General features: G+C 36.3%; 2 protein-coding genes across 5 annotated transcripts in view; one reads left to right on the top strand and one right to left on the bottom strand.

Annotated features, from left to right (window-relative positions):
• lsp1a (lymphocyte specific protein 1 a) overlaps nt 1–21,074 on the top strand; it is a 51,367-nt gene extending 30,293 nt beyond the window's left edge. For all 3 annotated transcript variants that reach the window (XM_079810410.1, XM_079810409.1, XM_079810411.1), the window contains 7 exons: nt 3,135–3,178; nt 3,973–4,054; nt 5,007–5,147; nt 5,710–5,808; nt 10,437–10,529; nt 10,655–10,763; nt 19,496–21,074. In XM_079810410.1, coding sequence (XP_079666536.1) covers nt 3,135–3,178; nt 3,973–4,054; nt 5,007–5,147; nt 5,710–5,808; nt 10,437–10,529; nt 10,655–10,763; nt 19,496–19,521 — 594 coding nt within the window. In that variant the 3' untranslated portion in view covers nt 19,522–21,074. The remainder of the gene's footprint in view (nt 1–3,134; nt 3,179–3,972; nt 4,055–5,006; nt 5,148–5,709; nt 5,809–10,436; nt 10,530–10,654; nt 10,764–19,495) is intronic.
• Nucleotides 15,116–22,574, bottom strand: prr33 (proline rich 33). Of its 2 annotated transcripts, XM_079810408.1 has the most exons (4): nt 22,204–22,364; nt 21,860–21,905; nt 21,599–21,772; nt 15,116–19,340 (listed from the first exon to the last, which is right to left on the bottom strand). In XM_079810408.1, exon 4 carries the CDS (start codon nt 19,325–19,327, stop codon nt 16,316–16,318), a length of 3,012 nt encoding a protein of 1,003 aa, XP_079666534.1. In that variant the 5' UTR covers nt 19,328–19,340; nt 21,599–21,772; nt 21,860–21,905; nt 22,204–22,364; the 3' UTR covers nt 15,116–16,315. The 2 variants fall into 2 exon arrangements, with proteins under 2 accessions (XP_079666534.1, XP_079666533.1); XM_079810407.1 differs by lacking the exon at nt 21,599–21,772 and having other exon boundaries at nt 22,204–22,574.
• Nucleotides 22,575–24,391: the final 1,817 nt, after the last annotated feature.

Here is a 24,391-nt window from a genome sequence, read left to right on the forward strand (position 1 = left end):
ATGAGTCATCTTCCTACATTGCAAGATCTTAAAGTCTTAAGGCCAATTCACACCGCACAGACAGACACACACAGACCAACGGCGTCAGAACAGCACGCAACACACTCTGACAGGGGTAACACCTTGATACGACAATACCTGACAAAGTGACTGTTGCCGTCTTTCAGTGTAGTGTGAATTGGCCTTTAAGTGATTATATCTCAACATCTTGAACCTTTATGGGAAGTTCTTAAGAACAAAGCAGATTTACACATCCTAATCTCACAAACAACGGAAGGCGTTTCTTGAATTGCACAATATCTCTCAGGAATTCAAGAGTGCATTACGGCATTCCAAAGGCTGCAAAAAAAGCCATAGTCCCTGCTATTAATTATTGTACTAGTTTAAGGTTAGGTGTTTGTTATGTTGTCCATTCCTCATTTGTTTACACACTGCTGTGATATAGTATTCTATCTATCAAAGATGTTAAATAAACCGTGATAAATATGAATGGCTTAATACCACAATTTAGTAGGAAAACACAATTGAACTGTGTACACTGCTGGTCAAAGTAATGCACCAAATCCATATGATTTTTGAAGGATTATGTGACACTGAAGACTTCACAGAAATAAACTACATTTTAAAATATATTCAAACAGTTCTTTTAAATTGTAATAATATTTAGCAATATTACTGTTTTTACTGTATTTTTATCAAATAAATACAGCCTTGGAGAACATAAGGGACTTCTTTCAAAAGCATAAAAAAAATCTAAACTATATTCTAAACTTTTGACTGGTAGTGTAAAGGCATCAGCCTTAATAATTTCCCATAAAATTTGTCATTAAATTATATTTTTGGTTCTTCACTTACATGCTAAGTGAAATGGCTCAAATTATTCAGGAAGAGACCCTCTGTTTTGTATTATGTGCCATTTAGAAGTGAGGCTGAAACTATAACTATATAACTATTATAGTCTGTGTTTCGGGGACCCTCAGATTTCCATTTCTTGTCTATGTTTTTACAGAAGAAGTAGTGACTGACAGTTGAAAGTACATTCTCAGTGAGCATAGGTTAAAAAGCCAGCAAGTTCAACAGCAACACAAGGGATCCTTTTGTGGGCTTCAACCAGGAGCCTGTTAACATGTACACTGTATGTTAGTCTGAGGAAGGGAGAAATGACTGGAACGAAACATTATTACAATCCTCAAGGAATTCATATTTACACCTGCACTCATTAGTTTGCCCTCATTCTACCAGCCAATAAATTGACATTAAAACGACATTTTGACCCCACATGAGTTTGTAAAACCCTCTAAATGATCTGGATATAATTATTTAGGACAAGTTAAAGTTTTTAGTTCACACAAAAATGAAACCCTCTTGTTCAAAACCTGCATGACGTTCTTCACTGAAGCAAAATATGTCCAAATGTGAAACAAAAATGACAAAAAAGTACCAAAAACTTGGTCTGTTTTCCACTGGTATACACTCTAAAAAAAAAAAAAGTTCTATATTGCACCAAAAATGGTTCTTGGCTCGTAATCATAGGGGAACCTTTTTTAGTGCTATATAGCACCAATTTTGGTGCTTCAGTGGTTCTTCAGCGGTTCTTCAGAGGTTCTTCAGAGGTTCTTCAGAGGTTCTTCACCGGTTCTTTGACTAAGGTGCTATATAGCACCTCTGAAGAACCGCTGAAGAACCACTGAAGCACCAAAATTGGTGCTATATAGCACTAAAAAAGGTTCCCCTATGATTACAAGCCTTTTTTTTTAGAGTGTAGTGTACATAGGAATTTACTTCAAATCTACATTACTCTTTCCCCGCCATTGATTGGATTTTCCAGCTATCCGTGTTATCACTGTTATATGGTAGGGGGCGCTATAACAGATCTTCTGAAATAATACCCATAATACCCAGATCAAAACACAGGTGAAGAAGAAGCAGAAACATGGTATAGAAGCTTGCTTACGCAAATGTAAATTAACACGCTTATTAAACATTAAACAGCATGTAAATCAAACTGACTAGTTACCGAATGAAATGTCAACCCTCGAAGGGTTAATGACTGTGAAGCTTTAGGGGTGTTTTGTTTTGATCATGATTCCTTGACAAAAATGTGATTTTTTTTCTCTCAGCTTTTTGTTTAAAATATTGTTGTTGTTTTTTTTCTTTTTTTACGAAACGTACCGACATTCATGCGTTGATAAAAAAGGATGCATGAAGCTAAAATAAAATCTTTTTAAAATGTAAAGAGTTTAATTACAGTTAAAGGTATATTTCAAGTATAAATATTAATACCTAAATAGGAACAAAGTAGTATGCTTAAAGTGCAAAGATAATATATCAATAGTAAAAAGTATGAACTTACGTTCACTTGGAGAAAACTTGCAAGTATACTTAAACTACTAAACTAGTAGTTTACTGAGAGTATATATCACAGTGTACTTTCATAAACTAAAAAATGTGCTTTGTAAATAAAAGTATTTGACAAGTATACCTATAAGTTCACTTGTAGTACAGATGCAGTACAAATGAAAAACTTGTAAACAAATTGTGTACTCAAAGTTTACTACTGTTACACTTAAAGTATACTTAAATGTATACTTTTATACACTTAAAAGTCAATTTAGTCCCAAGTATTATTGAAACAGTACACTTACAAATATACTTCTAGTACATTGATATTAGTATACTTACTACATAAAGTATACTTAAAAATATTCTTGAACCTAAGTAAACTTAATAAAATATACTTGAAGTATACATTTTCTTGGCTGCCTCTATGAATTCTTGCACCGGGAACAATACAATTCGACACCATTATGACTAAAAGTTTGCCAACAAGTATTTCCTACTAAAGTAAGGTGGTATTTGACCCTGCATTCATAGGACACTGGTGGGAGTGGCCTTGAACGACAAAATGCCCAGTTCATTATGGGTGTTGAAGATTTCTTAAGTGAATAGACTTAAAGTCTATTCACTGATATTTTTCCCCCTCCAGTGAGTTCAATTCACTGACTGAATGATCCAGTAACAGCAATTCTTGAGGTAACAGCTCACTGGAGGGGAAATTACTATCTTTTGTCTTACTGTCTTTTTTCCAACTCTGCTTGCAATTTTTTTTAAATATTTAACTTTTTAAATTCCAGATCACAGAGAGAACAGAATCACTGAATCGATCTTTAAAGAAGAGGTGAGTGCCTTCAACAACATAAAATCGTAACAAGACACAGCAAACGAGCATGTGGCCAATGTACAGTACTTGACATTCTCGGTCTCGGTCTGACTTTGCTATAAATGGCAGATTCTTGACAAAAACGTACAAGTATGTTGGCAAAATGGCTGTTGTCTAAAAGTAAATATTGACATAGGTGGCTTAGGTCACTATAATACTTTGTTTGTCCATCGACTTGTCGGCAATGATTTATGGGTTAACTTAAACCAGATGTGGATGCTTTTCCTGATGTCTTGTAAGATATTGTGGTGGATTTAAATAAGACTTATCACCATATACACAAAAAATTTCAGGACACTATGTAAATAAAAAAATACCTTTTTTGTTGCAGTTTTGTAGCTTTAAAATGTAAATATTTAATACACATTATATAAGATTGAATATGTTGTTATGCATTTTGAATTTCAGTGTTATTTTAGTATTATTGATATACTGTTATAAATGTTATAAATATATTGAATTATTTTTTATTGTTTTAATTTAAATGTTTAGTTTAAGTTTGTAATGTGCGTCTGTCATTTCTATATAGCTTTAATCTATTTTTATTTCAGTGTTAGAACATTTTTACTAACTTATTTTATTTAACTGCCAATGCAACATTTATAATTTTCTAGTTTTTTTATATCTAATATACTGTATGTATAATGTATTTAAACTTTATTTAAATTAAACATATTTTTTTATATATTTTAGCTAACAATAACACCACTGGTTCATATGCACCAATCAAGACTTTTTTGTTTTGAAAACAGTAACAGTTTCAAGAAGATCCAGAGACCTGTACTCCTGCCCAAGATTGATGACAAACTTGAACAATACACACAAGCAATCGAGGTTCAGTTTACAGTCTCATCTTACTATATGTAATGTTTTCATGTATTGGTATATATTAGTTTCTAGTCAAAGTGTGCAAAGTAACTTTTTTTAGTATCTAATTCCTGGTTTAAAGAAGTAGTTCATTTTAAAATGAAAATTACCCCAAGATTTACTCACCCTCAAGCTATCCAAGGTCAATGTAAAAAAAATCCCCGTAAAATTTACGGTAAAAAACTGGCAGCTATGGTTGCCAGAACTTTACCGTAAAAAATACGGCAGCAACATTTTAGGTTTTACGGGACAGTACTTAGTGTACTATCTATTTTACAGTTCAAAACCGTATAATTTAAAAGGTTTATATTGTAATAATTACATGTACATTGTAAAATTTTACGTTAAATTTAAAGTAAAAAACATATTTCATTAACTGAAATAATGTAAAATTACCAACCTATTGAAATATTGATATCTGTAATGTACCTTTGATATATACTGACAACCACCAAACAAAGTGGTGATGAGAGCACTTCAGAAGGCATTTATTAACCCCCCGGAGCCATTTGGGTTTGGTTTATTATGGATTTTTTGAGCTTCAAACTTAATGGACCCCGTCACTGCCATTATAGGCTTGGAAGCATCAGGATATTTATTAATATAACTCTGATTGTGTTCAGCAGAAAGAAGAAAGTCATACACACCTAGGATGGCTTGAGTGTGAGTAAATCATGGAGTCATTTTCATTTTAAAGTGAACTACTCCTTTAAGAACAGTCTCTTAGGAAGAAAAAAAAGCATCAATTAGGGCTATCAGGCCTGTCTCTAGCAGCATTTAAACTAAAGGATCTTATATTTAGAGTAAATAAATGGGATCTCTGCCTCCTGAGACAGTCTATTGATACATTTGCAATATTTCCTTAGAAACAATTTATCACTCTTGACTCACTGAGTGTGACTGTCCTAATGTGTTTCAGATCTCTTCTAAAGAAGCAAAGATGACTAAGCCAGCAGCAGTGGATATGCCATGTGTCTCTGCTCCGGTGGCCTCCAAAAAAAATCTGTTTGAAGCAGGAGAGGCCTGGAGTCAAACCAGCCTAAAAGGAACGCCTTCAAAGGTCAGAAATCAGACAGTCATTTATTGACTCGCACCAAAAAAAAAAAAAAAGATTTCAAGATGCAAGCACGATAAAATCATACAACACTTACATTTCAAATCTGTATGGGAGTATTAGTAGGTCTTTGTGAAGGAAATAATAAAGAAAAAGTCAAACTAATAAGAAATCAACTATTTAATATCACACATTTAAATATGATAAGGGAAAACAATGATGTCAGGGCACTTCCATTATTACTATCAGATTTTCAAGTATGGCGGCCCTTCAGTGTTGAAGCAGCGTGAGATAGGTCATGTAGTCAATTAGTGTGGAACAACATCTGTTCTTTATACTTTCACATTCAAACACACACTCAGGTTTGCCAGAGTCTGAAACGGATAAATATCCACCAGTGGGAAGCTGTTGTGTAATTATTGGGTAATATTAGCCAAATCAATCATAACTTTATGAATTACTAAAAAAACTAAAATGTACAATAATAATTTTGTCTCTTTGTAATTACATTTTGATATATATGCTATTTTGCAAGTGTCCTCATTTATATATAGTTTTATATTTTTAGGATACAGACATTGTGAAAGTCGGAGTAGCAAACCTGATCAACCATTGGGTGAAAGGAAGTCCAGAAGGCGGGAACAGACAGTCCCCTTCCACACCATCTGTGAGTCTATTAATGAACCTGGGTAATTTTAACCACTGAACTGGGGAGATAAATGTATTTGTCCTAGGGTGGGACACAATTTCTAATTGTAATAAAGTAAAATCCCCAAATAATGCATTTATAGTGCCCCCTTGTGGTGATCTACTGCAACGTCACTTCTTTTCCTGTATTTTTAAAAAATCCAGTTCATCAATCATCACGTCATATAAACTGCGAAATTCTATGATGTGGATATGTGGTTTATAATGTTAGTGGTTAAGGTCTGAGAAAAAAAAAAACCCTTCAGATCATTACATCCAGATGCAATGAACATCGTTTCTATCAAATGTAAGGGCTTTTGAAGACAAAACGTTGCTTGCTTGTTACTTTCTTTACAAAAAAATAGGCTACACGATCACTAATCAAGTAATGCCAAAGTACATTAAGATTATGTATTGTCTCTTTAAGTTAAACAAGTTTACCTGGTTTATGTCAAATAAATAGTTCACCCAACAATCGTTTACTCACCATCATGTTGTTCCAAACCCGTTTGATTTACTTGCTTCTGTGGAACACAAAAGGAGTAATTCTGAGCCGTTGCTGGATGAATGGGGATGGGAGATTTCCAGTTTCTAAAAGGACACAAAACACCATAAAATAATATTAAAATCCCTACCAAGGTTATTATAGTTAAGCATTTTTAAAATGGTTTTAATTTTAATATAATTTTCAAAATTGCTATACATTTCAGTTTGTTTTTAGTTCATTTTATTAATGGTTTTGTTAAGTTTTAGTTTTAATGCTTGCAATCTGTGCGCTGATTTGCAGCAAAACAGAGAAAATGAAAAAAAAGATTATGGTGGAGGAAATGGTTGGGGAGACAGGGAACAATGGTTGTGTTCTGCAAATAGAGTTTGAGGGAAATAAATAATTTTGCAATGTGCTACTGTTGTGGCTGGTAAAGCAAATGTTTGTGCTGTTTCTGTTTGATATAATTGTAAATATATCTATTAAAATACTCATATTCTGGTCTATAACTCCCTGAACCTCCCGCTGCCCTGTATCTTGCATTTGCACTGTATCTCATTTTCAGTCAGAACACATTTCACACAGCAGGATTTTGAATCGACTCATCTGTGATTCTCTCTGATTGCGTCTTTGATCATTCACACTGTGTGAATGACACTCATGTGCACAAGCACCGATTTGCCAATGATTTTGGGCATTTGACGGCGATTTCGCAAAACCTGTTGGCGAGTCAAAATCGGGGCTAAAATCGGGCAGTTTCTATCTACATAGACCGCGGGTCCCCTTACAGTGAAGTCACCATTTTGCGCCGTCATGTTTCTGCAGTAGCCCTAAACAGACAAACATCTCTACAGAGCGCTAGCTACTCTCTGACGACGACATGTTTGTCCTGTGTCGGCCCCCATAGCTCCACCATATGTGCTTTGAAAGGGAGGAGTGAGCGGTGGGCGGTTGCAATTCGTAACCTCACTGCTAGATGCCGCTAAAATTCACACACTGTACCTTTAACTCTTGTGCAAACCTCTTAATAAAAATAAAATAATTGTTTGAGATTGCCAAATAACTAAACAAATGCAACTTAAAAGTATAAAAGTAAAAATTAGAAAAAAGTATAAAATTGTGGATCTCTACGGTTTGAGGCACATGACCTTCCGTTGACTCTAGTTGTAAAGGCCCATTCTATTAGGAGTATGGCAGCATCTAGGGCTTTACAGTCAGGATTTGAGCTGGGCCTCTCCGCACACATCCATCAGATTTTACAGCCTGGATCTAGACTCTACACCAGGGTCTCAGGTGTTTATGTCCTAGGCTGTGGTCCTCATGATTCACACTATGACATGCATTTGTCAGTATGGCACAGAGGATATTATTGTTTTCATAGCATCAACATTTTGTGGAGACAGGGCCAACATTCTGACGCAGCGTAGAGTTCCTTCAAAAGAGAATATATTTTATTCACAATAGAACATAGAACACATATCAAATGTTTAAATTAAGGAAAAGTACAATCTTAAGGGATTTTTTTTTTTTTTACTTGATGGCCGTAACATGTCTAAAAAAGGTTGGGACCTGGCCATGTTTACCACTGTGTAGCATCCCCTCCTTATGGAGCCAGAGTTACTATCGTAACCAAGACATTCTTGAGTTCAGCTGACTTAATGATCTGGTCAGTCACAGGGGCGTTTCCAGCATTGAAGGACATCCGGGGCTTAGCCCAGAACATTTAATGCAAATACAGGGATCACTCGAAGAGGTTTTTTTTTTTTATTACAGTCAGTGGCTTTGTAAGTCTTCCATGCAAGCATTGAAGCTTTGTGTCCTGAGCTACTATCGTGCTCTCTAAAGCTGTCCAAGGCTCGTTTCCAGTTAGAAAATCCAACAGAGCTGGTTATCACATCTTTGTTAACTCTAGACACTTGTTTCCCAAAGAGCCTGCATGCAAAGCAGAAGGCTGCATTTCGGCTAGCAGAGTACTCTAACCAGTCAAATGTCTCAAACCATTTTTGCTGGAAGGACCTTCTCTGTAGTCCAAAGGTTGTGAGAGGGTATTCTTTTAGTTTTGCTCTGGCTAGGCCTGTTTCTACAGTCCCTAAATCTTCCACTACAGTACTAGCGACCTCAACTAACTCAGCCTCTCTCCTCCCTGAATCATCTGTGATGCAAAAGAACAGATACAACACATAACTAATTGCCAATCAGTTTCAAACAACTTCAGCTTCAAACAACAACTAAGTTAAAGCAATACATGAATGACTTCAGTCAAAGTTCATTGACACACCATGGCATCGAACTGTATATCAATGTTTCACTTTTAACTTTCTCCAAAGTAAAATTGATTTATTGTTACCACTAACCAGTTTCCATGTCTGATCCTGGCACAGCTGCTGCTGCTGCTGCTGGCTCCTCTTCAGTCTGCAGCTCATCTTTGCTACCCTCTACAAAACCATGTGTATAAGTGTATATTTACTACAAACTAATAACACATAAGTCACACATACATTTTATGTTAACGCTTATTGGTTATATCCTTCCTTAGAGAAAACAACATCTGATAAACAAGGAAAGTATTCAGTAAAGTGGGATAAAACTAGGGATAAAACTTTTTCGTAAGCTACCCTTATGAAAAAGAAGTATACTTCAAGTTAATTTTATGAAGAAGTATACTTAAGTAATGTTGAAGTATATTTAAGTATACCAATATCAATGTGTACTATTTCAATACAGCTTGGGACTAAATTGGCCCACTTTTAGTATATAAAAGTATATGTTTAAGTTATAAGTGTAAGAGTAGTAAACTAGGCTAGGTAGGTGTCTCATTTTTAATGCATCTGTACTACAAGTTAACTCTTAAGTAGTAGTTTACTATTTTAATACAAGTAGTATTTTTTGTTTATGAAAGTACACACTGAAGTGTACTCTCAGTAAACTATTAGTTTAGTAGTGTATACTGCAAGTATACTTGCAAGTTTTCTTTAAGTCAACATAGCCTTTACTTATAGTTCACTATTGTTGTATTATGTTTGCACTTGCACAGTATACTATTGTGTTTAAATGTAGATATTTTTTTATATATAAAAAAAAACAAAACTTTAACTGTACCTTAATTTTAAAAACATGTCATTAGCTTCATGTTGCATTTTTTATCAACACTTGATTGTTGGTAAGTTTCATAAAGAAAGGCAACATTTTAAACAAAAAAAAAGTTGAAGACTACACCTTGATCAGATTCAGAACGGATTCAGAATAATAATAAAAACACAGATGGAGTAGATCGAGTCCAAAGTCCAAACCTTCACAGACAGTAGTTTTCTAGGCTATTTGTGGGTTAACTTACCCTTCATTTCATCTGGTAATATTAAGCGTTTTATTTATTTTTTACTTTTGATTTACACACTGTTTAATAATTGATGATGATCACATTATTTTATATTTGATTGAGCATGGATTGAGCAATCTTCTATCACTTGCTAGTATTACTAACTTCTATCAGATGCTAGTAACATACAAGTGATGCTAGTACCCTAATAGCTAGTTAAACAAATAGACATACAGTGAAAGAAGACAGCCAGATGATGATCTTTAGATTTAAAGGATAAAAAAAACTGAATTCTTACCCACTGACTTCTTTCCAAAAAATCCCCAAAGTCTCGTTTGCTTCATTTTTCCTGCCCGCTGTCTGTCGTTATTAACACTCTCTCAGACACTTGACTTTGCTGCTAGCTCCTCCCCTACCTGCTGCATATTCAACAGGAAGAAACGACAGCAAAGAAATGTAGCCTATACTCTAGGCTAGATTATTTTTAAGGTCTATTTTTACAGGCTGTATGCACTATGCAGTACGTGCAAAGCCAAAGCGCAAATAGGACAACTTATGATTTCGCGGGTTTACATAGGCTTTAAAAAAAAAAAAAAAGGGGGGGAATTTTTTTTTTTCTCGTTCGGGAATCGGGGCTACACTCAAAAGCCCCGGCAAAATCGGCTGGCTCCGCCTCTTTAGTGGATAACATCTTAAATTTCAGATGGACTATTCCATAAAATGAGGTTAGGAATACAACAGCAGATTTAGGAGAATAAAGTAATTTTCAGCCATGTTTATTGTTCCTTCTATTGTTCATTCACAGGATGTTAAACCTGGAGATGTTCTGCAGAAAAAGAACATGTGGGAAATAATAGGAGAAGGTTCTGCGGCAGAGAAGTCAGGACTGGGAGGAAAGGTAAATATTCAGAAAAGAATCTTATACTCATAAACTTCCAAATCATTAAAAAATAGATTGAGAATGAGTCACTTGCTTAATGCCCCTCTCTCAACATTTCTTCTACTCACCTTTTATATTTTTAGGGCTCCGCCTCAGGAAAACGGTACAAGTTTGTTGTCACAGGCCATGGCAAATATGACAAGATTTCCACTAAAGGTGATCATTACAGTGTCTACCCAAATGGAAGATCAAGTGAGACACAGTCTTCTATTTTACATAATGAATCCCAAACAAAACAGTTCTGTTGAAAATTACTCCTTGTGAGAACATGTTTAAAGGGGTCATGAATTTGTTGTATTATTTTATGTTTCCCGAGGGGCACTTATAATGTTAGTATGATTTTTAAATTGAAATTGTTATAATTTAGAAATAAAAGGCATTTTTTTCTACCCTGACTTTAGCCCCCTAATTTGAATGCAATCTAGGAAGGAGCATGTCTGCTGTGAGACATCAATGTAAACGCCCACTTCTATGATTGGTTAGCATCTTTGCATATGACATAAGTATTACAACCCCAATTCCAAGAAAATGGGACACTGTGTAAAACGTAAATAAAAACAGAATGCAATGATTTGTAAATCTCATAAACCCACATTTTGTTCACAATAGAATATAGATAACAGCAAATGTCAATTTTGATGGCCGTGACATTTGGGACTGGGCCATGTTTAACACTTTGTAGCATCCCCTCTTCTTTTAATAACAGTCCGTATACGTCTGGGAACTGAGGAGACAGTTGCTGAAGTTTTGGGAGAGGAATGTTGTCCCATTCGTGTCTGATACAGGATTCTTGCTGCTCAACAGTACTGGGTCTTCTTTGTCGTTTCATGATGTGCCAAATATTTTCAGTTGGTGAAAGGTCTGGACTGCAGACAGGCCAGTTCAGCACCTGGACTCTTCTACTGCTAACTCGTGCTGTTGTAATAGATGCAGTTAGAATTGTCTTGCTAAAATCTGCAAGGACTTCCCTGAAAAAGATGTTGTCTGGATGGAAGCATAAGCTCTAAAACCAGTATATACCTTTCAGCATTGATGGTATACCTTTCCATAGGCACTAATGCACCCCCTTATTATCAAAGATGCATGCTTTTGAACTGAGCGCTGATAACAAGCCGGATGGTCCCTCTCCTCTTTAGTCCGGAGTACATGGCATCCATGGTTTCCAAAAAGAATTTCGATTAATCTGACCACAGAACATGTTTCCACTTTCAGGCTTTTTTAAATGAGCATTGCGCCAAAGAAGACAGTGACGTTTCAGGATCATGTTCGCATCTTTGCCTGATACCTGCATAGGATGGCATGGTGAACTGTGTTCACAGACAATGACTTTTGAGATACTCTGTCTCTCTAAGATACTCTTTTTATACCCAATCATGTTACTGACCTGTTGCCAATGAACCTTATTAGTTGCAAAATGTTCCCCCAGCTGTTTATTTTTAGTAACACTTACTTTTCCAGCCTTTTGTTGCCCCATTCCAACTTTTTTGTGTTGCAGCCATCAAATTAAAAATGACCCTTTTTCTTAAAATGGTACATTTAAACATTTGATATGTTTTACATTTTTACCCTAACCCTAACAATTTTTGGAATTGGGGTCGTACATCTGGAACTCTCGAAAATGTTTGTCTTTACTTTTACTGCTGTCAGGATTAACTAATAGTAAAAATTGTTGATTATAGCATTATATTTAGATCTACTCCCGTCGCATGAAAGGTTGCAGCGATGAACATTGTTGCTGATGACAGACATGTCTGTTTAGTGCATGAATGCAGTTATCTCATCATTACAACTCGATCATAACTAGCAGTGCAAACACAGCGTAGACAGCGTCATTGATTATAATGGGAGTTTTGGCAAGAGTCCAGAACTCAGTCTCTGATAAACTTGCGGTGTGTGTGATTGACAGCTACGGTGATTATAAAGGGAGGGTTCTTTGATCGATTTCTGTATAATTGAATCACAATTTAAGGCTTTAGTCACTAGTTACCAGTGTTGGGAATAACGGCGTTATAGATAAACGGCGTTACTAACGGAATTACTTTTTTCCGTAACGAGTAATCAAACGAATTACTGTTTCTTCCGTTACAACGCCGTTAGCGTTACTGAGGAAAAAAATGCGGCGTTACTATAATTGAGCTCATTGAAGCGGTTTTCATCCGAACAGGCTCTCTGTCAGTCAGACCTGCAGCGCGCGCGCGTGTGTGCGCGCGCGCGCTACCCATGCGTGTTGGGGGTTGGGTTGGGTGGTACACAACTGATGATGATTGGTGGGTGGGAGACAAGGTTGAGGTTGATAGGTTGAGTTCACACACACACACACACACACACACACACACACACACACACACACACACACACACACACACACACACACACACACACCTTTGACGCACACGCATATGCACAGTCAGCGATGGCAGTCCAACGACTTCAAAGGTAGCTTTCGCAAACTGGAAGTATAAGCGCTACTTTTCCCTCGTTGAGGTGAACGGTAAGAATGTTTATAAACATATAAACATTACATAAATTTAACGTGAAGCTTATGCCCAGGGAGAAAGAGTCTATCCACGTCGGTGGCAAGTAGCCTAATTCTATTTCTAATCTAATGAAGCCTCACGTCATCACAGCCACAATATTAGTGGCTAAAAACCCAGGTGATAACGTGAGCTCCACTACCAGAGGAGTAGTAAAGAAGTAGCTACTGATACTATTTACACAATATTTACACTATAGTAGGTCTACTGATAATATTTACACAATATGTACACTATAGTAGGTCTACTGATAATATTTACAATAATATATTGAATTTGATAGGTGTCTCACATTGTCCCACAGCAACATTACAATAGTGTACATTAATGTACAATGTTTTATAATAATAATTTATTCTATTTAGTGTCCAATTCATTCATTTAACATATTTAATATTGGGGGCATCCAAGTTATTTGACATATTTGAACATTTGAAGAAAAAAAAAAGTAACACATTAGTTACTTTCCCTGGTAATTAGTTACTTTTATAATGATGTAACTCAGTTACTATTTGTAAGAAGTAACTAGTAACTATAACTAATTACTTTTTTAAAGTAACGTGCCCAACACTGCTAGTTACGTTTAGCACTGCCTTGATTTACTGGTGCATAAACAGCGATAAATGATTTTGAGACAAAGAACATCTGACTGTACATGAATCATTACATATCGTTAGCCTCATAGCATAATTGCCTAAGTAATTTTTTGGCCAAATATGATCTGGGCAATTATGCTATGAGGCTAACGATATTAGAAATCACTGGTCACAGATCAGGTATTAGAATTAACACGGTTAATTACATGTTGTGGCATTACAGTCGGGTCCATATATTACAGGAAAAGTCTGCTTACAAAGCCTGCACAGTGAAATGTACCGAACATAAAATATAAAATAAAAAAAAGACATTCAGATAGATGAAAATAAATAACTACTTTCCTAGCATTAGGATCCTTTGAAAGATAACGTTAATTTTAGTCCAGTGATTTTAAAATTTTAGTCTGCTCTCCTTCTCATCTCACTAATGCGCTACACTCTCAGAAAAAATTTACTAATATGCAAATGTTTTGGACCTTACAGTAGCAATATGTACCTTAAAGTACTACCATTAACCATTTGGGTGTAAACAAGGTACAAAGATGTCTTTCTAAGGGTACAATTCTTGCACATTTTTTCTGAGAGTGCAGTTGGCGGTGCCAAAGATACGGTGATGTAGAAGTAGGTGTTGATCTGATTCTGCAGAGATGGTCACTCGTTACACTATTACATCATAATGTGACAATCCAAAATGAGTCCTTTTCAGAACTTGGTATCAATAAAAGCTGTTTTGGGACTAATAAGTAAGTTTTGAGTTTTTAAATGCTTTCAAAATATCAAGAAAAATTGTATTTCTCAATTCATGACCGCTTTGAATAGCTGAATGATTCTGCAAATTTAAATGGCAAAAAAAAAAGTCAGGGTGAGTTTTTGCAGACTATGTGCTAGGTAATATTATCTAGTAGTACAACACTAGCTACATGGCAAGTTAGCTAATATCAGTTCAAAAATATTGAATGTTGTAGCATTAGAGCACAAAATACACTTTAAAAAATTTTTGAAAAAAAAAAGAACCCCAGACATCTTTCCCAGTGCCTTATGGGATGATTTGCATTTCCTCAAATGTACACACTGACTTGAGTACTTTTTTAAAATGGGGGCCCTAAAAAGATTTTTCAAACTCATCTCACTCACTAATTGTTATTGTTCTAATCTTTATTTTGTTTCGTCTTTGTTCAAATGTTCTTGAAATAAGAATATAACAAGCAGTTAAGAATACTAATGTATGATATCTAAACTAAACTATGGAGAAGTCTTGCAATCTACAAGGTTTTCATATGCCTGTTTGATCATATATTTGACACTTATATCTCAAACAAATCACAGCAAGCTGCTATCACAATGCAAATGTTTTCAATAAACAGCTAGTGTCATAAAACTGGTCATAGAGAATAATAATAATAATATAATCTCTTAAAACAGGTATTTTATTAAAAAAATATATAAAATAACATTAAATCTAGTACAGTCCAGCTTAGAATGCAAAGCATTATACACATCACTGTCAGTAAAGAGAAAATATTCTCAGTCTGACAGTTTCTGCAACAAAATACAAACATGCAAAAAAGGCCAAGCCTACAAACTTAACATTACCTAAGCCTGAAATGAGAACATGCATGAGTTGACAATCAGCATTCACTGTTATTCATCTAATCACATGGAAGCAACCAGAGCATTTATATTTAAGGTTTGTAAAGTACATTTTTAGGCTCCATCAGTGAAAGCTACTTGTCAACACTGAGCACCAAGTATGCAATCTGCAGAGTGTGCCATGCCTTTCTTTCAGGACTAACAAGGCTTAGAACAAACTACAAAACGTAGCATACTTGCTGTATACATCTTTCTTATACTCTCTCTTAATTCTTTCTTCCACAGCTAACCAGTTCCACTTTGCCCACCCACCTAAAACTTGCACTCAATTGTTCATACTCTTTAAAAAACATACAATTGCAATTTGTCCCTTGGCCTTGACGCCATGTTATCTTCAAATATCAACACGAATTACAAAATGTATGGTTTATATTCACAAAGACTATGCAATTTTCCATAAATTCTATCCTTCATTAAGCACCATTTGTCTGTATTTTTTGTTTTGTATTGTAATGTTAAAAAATAATTCTGTAAGTTAACTTTATAGTTTTAGATGACTAAAATGGCACAGTTCATATTTTCGTACCCAAAAACACTTTCTTTTTCTTTTTTTTTGATTTTGTCTTGCGGCAGTCATATTTCTTTTTTTTCTTTTTGACAAAGATGTATGTAAGTATTATCGAAAATATTACCATATTTAACATGCTTATAAGAATGCCAAGATAAACTTTGAAAGTCTTAAGCAAAAAACTTTAATTTAAAAGTTTTGTTTTATGTATCCACTATTCTTATTAGCTTAAATGGCTAATGCCACTTGTCAAGTGGGCAATTACTTTAGTACTGCAAAACAGTTACTGTACATTTGACAGATAGTCACTTAGTTTACTTGCCAACTGACCTGTGATAGTTATAAAATGTAAAGTTTTAGGTAAAGAATTGGGTTAGATAATAAACAGAACTATCGCAGTGACAGCTAACAACATATTTGCCCATTATTTATGTTAAACAGCTAGATGTCAGTGGATTAAGAACTGAAGCCTTTAGCTGTTCTATTAAAGTCTTTTGGTTCTTCATCTTTATTTTTGCGGCCTATGAGTCCCATTTCAAAAACTGTTGCAAACTTTGTTGCTGGTCGAGAAGCTGCCTCTCTTAGTCGTCTGGCATCAAACCGCGGGCTGTACAGGAGAACTGGCAAACGATGCGCAAATGATGGAATATCTTTATCCGTCATCTGTTCTGCCTCCATCTTCTTTTGCTCCTCGGTTTTATTGGCTTCAATTTGTTGTACTATGTTCTCTTTGGTGGAGAACATTTGGAAGAGGACAGCATCCCACATTTTTGCTGCCCTAGGGGAGTCTCTACTGTCCTGGCTCTCACTAAGATTAACTTCGTCTTCAGACTTATTTTGCACTTCACTTGTATTTTGATCAGCGCTGGCAGGGACATCTTTATTTGACCCAGGCTCTGCCTCTGGAAACTTGGGTTCCTCTGCCTCGACCACCATGTGTTTCTTAAGGCGAGACCAGCCACTGAGTTTTGACTTCATGCCTTTTGGTTTCTGCGTCACCTTCAAGAGAGGCTCTGCAGATAGGGAAGAGCCTTCGCCCTCATCCTTCTTTTCCACTGTAGGCTTCATCATCTCTTGGGGACTAGCTTTTGTCTCCCTTCTTTCAACCTTTTTAGGTTCAGTGTCCTTTGTTTCACGGTCCTTTTGGTCTTCCTTTGGTTTAGCTACAAGCTTAACCACATCTTTAACCTCTCCCTTTTCAGGGGCTTTTTCAGAAGAAACAGATGCAAGATTCTGCTTCTTAATTCTCTCTAACAAAGACATTTTTGCCTCTGTTGGCTTCTCTGGCACTTTGGTTGTTTTAGCATTAACTTTACCTTCTGACAGCTTTGGAAGTGCTGGCTTTCCCGTGTCTTGGTCAGGTAATGGCACAGCCTTACTTTCAGGTTTTGAAGTTTCCTGCGCAGTTGGAGGGGTTGGTGTCATTTGGGAAAGCCTGGCCGATCCATAAGTTGGAGTTCTAACTCTTGGTGTCACAGTATTTATGGTCTCTGCTTTTGCTTCTGATGGTGGTGTGTCAGCTACAGATACCACAATGGTTGGAATTTTAACATCAGGAATTTTTGCTTTTAATTCTGGCACAGGTTGCTTGGGAATGTCCCTTACAGTGTTTGCTTCTGGCTCAGATGCTGCTTTTGGAAGGTCTGGAGGTGGAGCCACAACAGCGGTTTTATCTTTAACAACAACAGTCTGAGGTGGCTGGACTTCACCTTGCTTTTTAGGCTTTACCTCAGACTTGTCAGTTGTCATGGTCACATTTTTGTCAGGTTGAGGTACTACTGGTTCCTGTTTTGGAAGAGGAGTTGCCTCTACACCAGGTAGTACAGTTGGTGTAGAAATGCTAAAACTGGGTGAGTAACCTTTTATTCCTCCATGGGCAACATATTCAGCTGGAGTCAATCCATAATATGTTGGTTGTGATTTAGGTGCTGTTGGTGTTTTGGGTCTTTGACCTGCAAATGGAGGGGCTCTAGGTAACAGCCTTTGATAGCCAACTGAAGACAAACCAGGCTGTGCAAGTTCAATATTGGGTGCTGTTGGGGTTTCAGGTTTTGGACGTTCATTTGCATTAAGGTTTGGGCTTTCCTGTATTTGAGTCTTTGATGACTCAAGTTTTGATAGGTTTTCTGAAATTGCCATATTAAGTTTTTCTTTTAAGGGTTCAGTTGATTTGACATCTATGTCCCCATTTTGGAATATCCCTGAACGATTGGTGTTATTTACCTGACTTGAAATTGTATGAGTTTCATCATGTGCACCAGCCAAGCTTGAGGTTGGCGTTTTGGATCTTCTGCCCTCCATGTGCACAGGAGAAACAGCAAATAAAAGTGGATTTGGTCTTGAAATCTCAATCACAGATACTCTAACACGTGACACATTACCTGAGGGTGTCTTGGGTCGCCCTGAATGTGTTTTTGCTGAGGTAATGTCACATGTTGGTGTTTTAACTTTAGTTGGTGTTGCAACCACCTTTACATCGAGTGTTGGAGTTGTACCTTGTTTTGTCTCGAGTGTCTGTGTAGCATTTTGTTTAATCTCAGAAGCAGGAGTACTGACCCTCTTCATTTCAGAAGATGGACTTGTCTCTTTCTTGATTTCAGAAGTTGGAGTTTGGGTTTTCTTAATTTCTGAAGTCGGGGTAATCCTCTTGATTTCAAATGTTGGTGTTGCAACCCTTCTGATCTCTCTGGTTGGTGTTCTGTCTCTTATTTCCTTTGTTGGTGTTACTATCCTTCTAACCTCAAATGTTGGTGTTGGGCCTCTCAATAACTCGGCAGTGGGTGTTTTACTCCTTGTTGGTGATGCATAAGGTATTAGTAAACCTGCTGACTTTGCTGTATAATTGGTAATTTGAGGAACTTCAAACAATGGCTTTGTTGTTCTAGAAACATTCAAAACAGTTGGCTGAGGGCTTGGAGTTTTAGAGGTAATTACATGGCTGGTAAGAGTTGAGCTGACTTCCACTCTTTGTGCAGTTTGTAGAATAGTGATTGGAGCCGTAGCATGTGTGCCAAGTCCTGGTACTGGTGAGGCTGTGTATGGAATTGTTGGAGCTAGGTGTTGGGGAGTGGTGTGGCCCAGAGCCACATTTGGTTGTGGCGAAAACCTTGCTGTCTTGCCATATGTGAATCCTCTGTGATGAGGATATGGGGATGCTACATGCTGATACAGTGGTCGGACGTTAAAACGCGGGTGTACCGTGCCAATATAGAAAGGTGTCTCTGGAGTCTTAGGAGGAGTTGAGTGATCACTGTGCTCCAAGTCAGGGCTTGCTTCATTTACTGGAGAGAGGCTTGAGCGGAAGGGGACCGATGGTTGTGTGGCCTGGGCAGCAGCTTTTTTCTTTGCTGTCTTCTTGAGTAGTTTCTGGAGCCGGACATTTTCTTTCCCAGGTTTGGGAAGCAAAGGTGGTGGGTACTGCTGGGAAAGCAGGCCTGCCTGGGCAGCATTGCAGATTTTGTTAGCCATAAATCTCCAACCCCTGAAACAAATAAATAATAGATATTTTGTACTTTGAACATTGTTTTTGCTATTGATAGTAACAAAATGCAAACCATTCTGAAAATAGACCGTTTTAATTAAATCAGCAAAACAGCTTCATTGTTCACTAATAATGTTGTTTTCTTTTTCTTTCAGGTGAATTATCCAGCGATGACTTGTGAGGAATTTAATTCAGCAATAACATATTTTCTTGATTCACCAAGAACATATACATTTTCACACACACACACACACACACACACACACACACACACACACGCACGCACGCACGCACACGCACACACACGCACACACACGCACACACACATTACTTTACATTACAATGTATGTGCTTATCTGTCTATAATTTGTGATGATTTTTGACTGTTCTAATGTCAAGGCTTTGGTTTGTTTTCTTACAATCTATTTGTCATACAATGTAAAAAGCAAAGTTTCCTTCAAAATTTCTTTATTTTTCCTTATTTTATTTGTGCTGATATTATGCCAATTTTTAACAATGTACAAGTATGAACTGAATGTGAACAGACAGTTACGATTTTTGTCAACTACGTTTTTATATTGATTATATATGCTATTTGTATCCTCCGTCACATTGTTACATTTATATAGACTTGGAAAAAAAACAGTAGATGAATAGTAAAATAATCTAAAAACGTTTCAAATTCCTCCAGCTGATTTGCATGTCTTTTAATCCATTGCCAATCTTCGTTTTACTCCTTGGTGTGTTACATTTTATTACAAATATGACAAACAAATATGGTTTTCTTACCTCTCTGTTATTGTTCATCGTTTTGCATAATTGACTTCACTTTTTGGTTTTCAAAAAACACTGGAATTAGTCCATTTATCATATTTATAATATTAATGTAGTTATGAACTTTTTTCTACCCAATGGTATAATGGTTAAAAAAAGTGATTTAAAGTCCATTACCACTTTTTATTTTCAATAAATTTGATATTTTGTATGATTCTTAATTTCGACTTTGGCTTATAGACCCTTTTCACAGACTGTGATGACGCATTTTAACGGTCATCAATATCGTAAATTCTGCAACGTTTTTTTTTTTCCATTTTTTTTTTTTTAAATGTATGTACATTTATAACACTAATACTTTGTATTTTATTACCTTGGTATCAAATTACAAAAAACAAATTACCGCTGCTGTGAGGGTGTTTCTAATACAGCGTCTATGGGAGTGATGGTAAAAAATTTACATATTTCTCTCTTTTGACTGCTGTTACCAATCTCACTCTATTTTTTCCCTCTTTTTGAAAGTTGTAAAATCACTATTGTGGCGTTTTTCTTTTGCTATGTGAGCAAATGGGCACACAAAAAAATATTGAATGTATTCTCTCATTCACAACTACAATAGTTAACCCAACTATGACAACTTGCGCTCTGAGAAACCCTGAAATGTGAAAAGGGTCTATTCTCAATGTAAAATGCAAATATAGGAATATTTTTCACTTGATATGATTTCTCACAAGTACACACACATGCAGTAAACTTCCACAACACATCTAGGATGGCTCCTTGGCCTAATTTTAGGGTGAAAGCGAATGAGCAAGAAATCTGCTCTCTGTCACGGAGTGTGGTGAGACTCTCCACCCTCACTGTAAACCAATGCCGAATGATCTGGGGGCAGTCACTGCTTTAGCCATAGGTGGGACAGCTACATTAAATTACATAATAAATCACAGAAAATTTACTACCAATCCGATTCAGTGGTGTCTGTTGACGCACAACCTAAGATCATATATCAAAAAGCTGCATAAAAGCTCTTTGATACTGTATTTATTATTTAAAAAATGATATTCATATTCATGAAAAACTCTCCTGGCTAATTTATGCAATAATATAGATATAGTGGATATGAATCTATTGGTTAATAAGCATTTGTGGAAAAACATAAGAATACAATTTTTTTTTAAAAATTCGATCTAACTGAATATACCTATATTTGTGCTTAAAATAATAATAATAATAAAAAGGAAAAACTTAATTAAATACATATTTTCTCCAAAAAAAGATAAATTCTTAACATAAGCAATTTCTGCATCAGAAGTAAATGGATCTTGTTTAAAGAATATTTAAATATATGACTACAAAATACAAAAACTACGAAAAATATTTTTACAGTGTCTAAATCGCTCAAATACTTTCTCAAATATTGAGCAAAATTACTTATTTTGTGTCTGTATAACACAATCTTTTGTAATAGTGCAAATGTAGAGCACCTGTAAGAGCTTGTAAAAGAAGTCTCCAGCTACATACAAGAGGAGGTCATCCTTTTAAGGGCCTGGTAGGCTGGGCAGTTTGGAGAATTTCCAAGATGCAAGTTCAAAAGAGGAAAGGGCAAGAATAGCAAAGCAGTAAAATCATGCAGTAGCTAATTGCTTCTTAGCAACCACCTGTTGGAAAAAAGTAATTGTACATGTAATGACATATGGTCTACGGCAATTTGCACACTTCTATGTATGTGCTTAAAAAAAACTTACCAAGAGATGACTGTAAGACAGTTGAAGACACTTCAGACAAGGTCCCCTGTAAACATAAACATGCATGAATTATGACTTTGAAAATAAGCAACTGTATTTTAATGACAAGGATATATATAAATATGGTTGCATGAAACAAATAGTGGTACTCATTTTTAGTTAAACAATGTTATATTACACTCCCTGATGCAGAAACCTTCACTGTTAAGTTAGCCTGCTACAAACTGTGAATGCCTTTTCCCAAAGGACAGACAAGGCATGCACTTCCACACAAGGTATTCATATAATAATAATAACCAGAAGACAGAAATCAAATTTTAATCAGTTTTTCTGTGGTTTTATACCTGTGTGTCTGCTGTTCAGGGGTGTCCGGCGGCTGCCTGCTTGTCCCAGCTTGGACTGTCAGAACGGGAGACTCATGTTGAGTTCAACTATTCCCCCTTCCTTCAAATGGAAGGCACAGGCTCCATAGCAGTCCAAAAATAAAACCCTGAGCCCGTTACTCAGAATGCACACTGAGTGGTGACGGTGTAGAGGGAACCGTCAGCGAGGCAGGGGGGATCCAGGTCACGTTAGATTATTCCCAAGTGCCCCCCTCCCCCATGACACCAGATGCACACCCTCATTTACACATCTATAAGCACAGCATCCCCTACAGTTAAGAAGAAGCAGTTGTTTCCTTTGGAAGGATATTACAGGCCAACTCTTTAATGTCACCGTGGAATAAAAAAAAAAACACATTAATGTACCCTTGTGCAGTGACTCTTCTCGGGTGACGTTGCTCTTGGCTTGAGGGGGGACAGCTTGTCACTCACACGAGATTGCAGCAATAGCAAACTACAATGATCCAATCAATTTCTGATGGACAAAGTTCTGCCTTATATATTTTTTCTCGATCGAGAAGCAGTTGGATATACGTTGGATATACGATATACGAAGAATACACTCTAAAAAAAAAGTCTCGTAATCATAAGGGAACCTTTTTTAGTGCTATATAGCACCAATTTTGGTGCTTCAGTGGTTCTTCAGAGGTGCTATATAGCACCTTAGTCAAAGAACCGGTGAAGAACCTCTGAAGAACCGCTGAAGAACCACTGAAGCACCAAAAATGGTGCTATATAGCACTAAAAAAGGTTCCCCTATGATTACGAGCCAAGAACTATTTTTGGTGCCATATAGAACCTTTTTTTTTTTAGAGTGTAGGCTATAGCAAATTCCCCTGTGAATTGTCATTTGCATGGCATCTTTTTCATATTGATTGGCAATAGCTATAGTGCAAACAAGCAATAGGTGCAATTAAACTTTTCAAGTTGACTTTTTTTACTTAAAGGGCTAGTTCACCCAAAAATGGAAATTAGCCCATGATTTACTCACCCTCAAGTCATCCTAGGTGTATATGACATTCTTCTTTAAGACGAATAAAATCGAAGTTACATTAAAAAAGTCCAGGCTCTTCCAAGCTTTATAATGGCAGTGAATCTGGTGGAAGCTAGATAATTTACTTTATAAAGTTTAAAATATGGATATTTTTCTTACACAAACTCATCGCTTCAGAAGGCCTTTATTAACCACCCGCAGCCATGTGGAGCGGTTATATGACGGATGGATGGATGGATGCACTTTTATGGACTTCAAAAATGCAACAACCATTCACTGCCAAATATTTTTTTGGGTGAACTAACCCTTTAAGTTGGAACTTAATCCCGTGAACAAACTAAATATTTATGGAAGCCTCTGACAAGAAGGGCTGGAATAAAAAGCCAGACTGATTTGATTACACCAATGAGCTCATGTGTTACATGACAGAGATTAATCCTTCAGACATTTAAGTTGACATTTACAATTGTTTACATTATATTGAATTAGGGTTGTGCCGATAGTATCGTGTATCGATGATAGCCAAATATAAATCCGATGCTGATATTATCAAGGCGATAATTCGCTTGTTTTTCCATTAATGTACTAAATCACTAAATCAAATGTACATAATAATAATTAATTTGCCTTCCCTAATTTCATAACGACATCACATAACCACACTTGCAACACCAACACACCCGTATGTGGATTGAGGATTGAGGTTTTTAAAACAAATAGGTCTAATAAGAGTCTTCAGGTCCGAACACAGCACAAATCATGTGTGAAAATCAAAAGCAGCTTCAAACACAAACTTAAAAAAAAAAAGGTAGATTCATCGTTGTTTCTGAGAGCATGCGCCGTTAATGCAGCAACAGATGGCAAAAGCTTGGTCAGTTTCAACCGAACCAGGAAAGAAAAATGCCTCTGCACTCAATTGTATAGACCTACAACCGATCAGTGCTACGGAGTAAGTACTGAAGCACGTACAGACAGAGCGAGCTTTCCACAGTAGTTATAGGGAGGAGGAAATTTATTGCAAACTCTGACTCTTTCTTGACCAAATATTATAAAAATGTGTTCTCATCTCATGCAGAAGTCAAAATGCTGCATTCGTAACAGCATGAGAGTATCATATGCATCTATAAACTTCTCGCTGACATGTTGAAACACTTA

Source organism: Gobio gobio, assembly GCF_949357685.1.
Source record: "Gobio gobio genome assembly, chromosome: 25".
NCBI classification, from domain to species: domain Eukaryota; kingdom Metazoa; phylum Chordata; class Actinopteri; order Cypriniformes; family Gobionidae; genus Gobio; species Gobio gobio.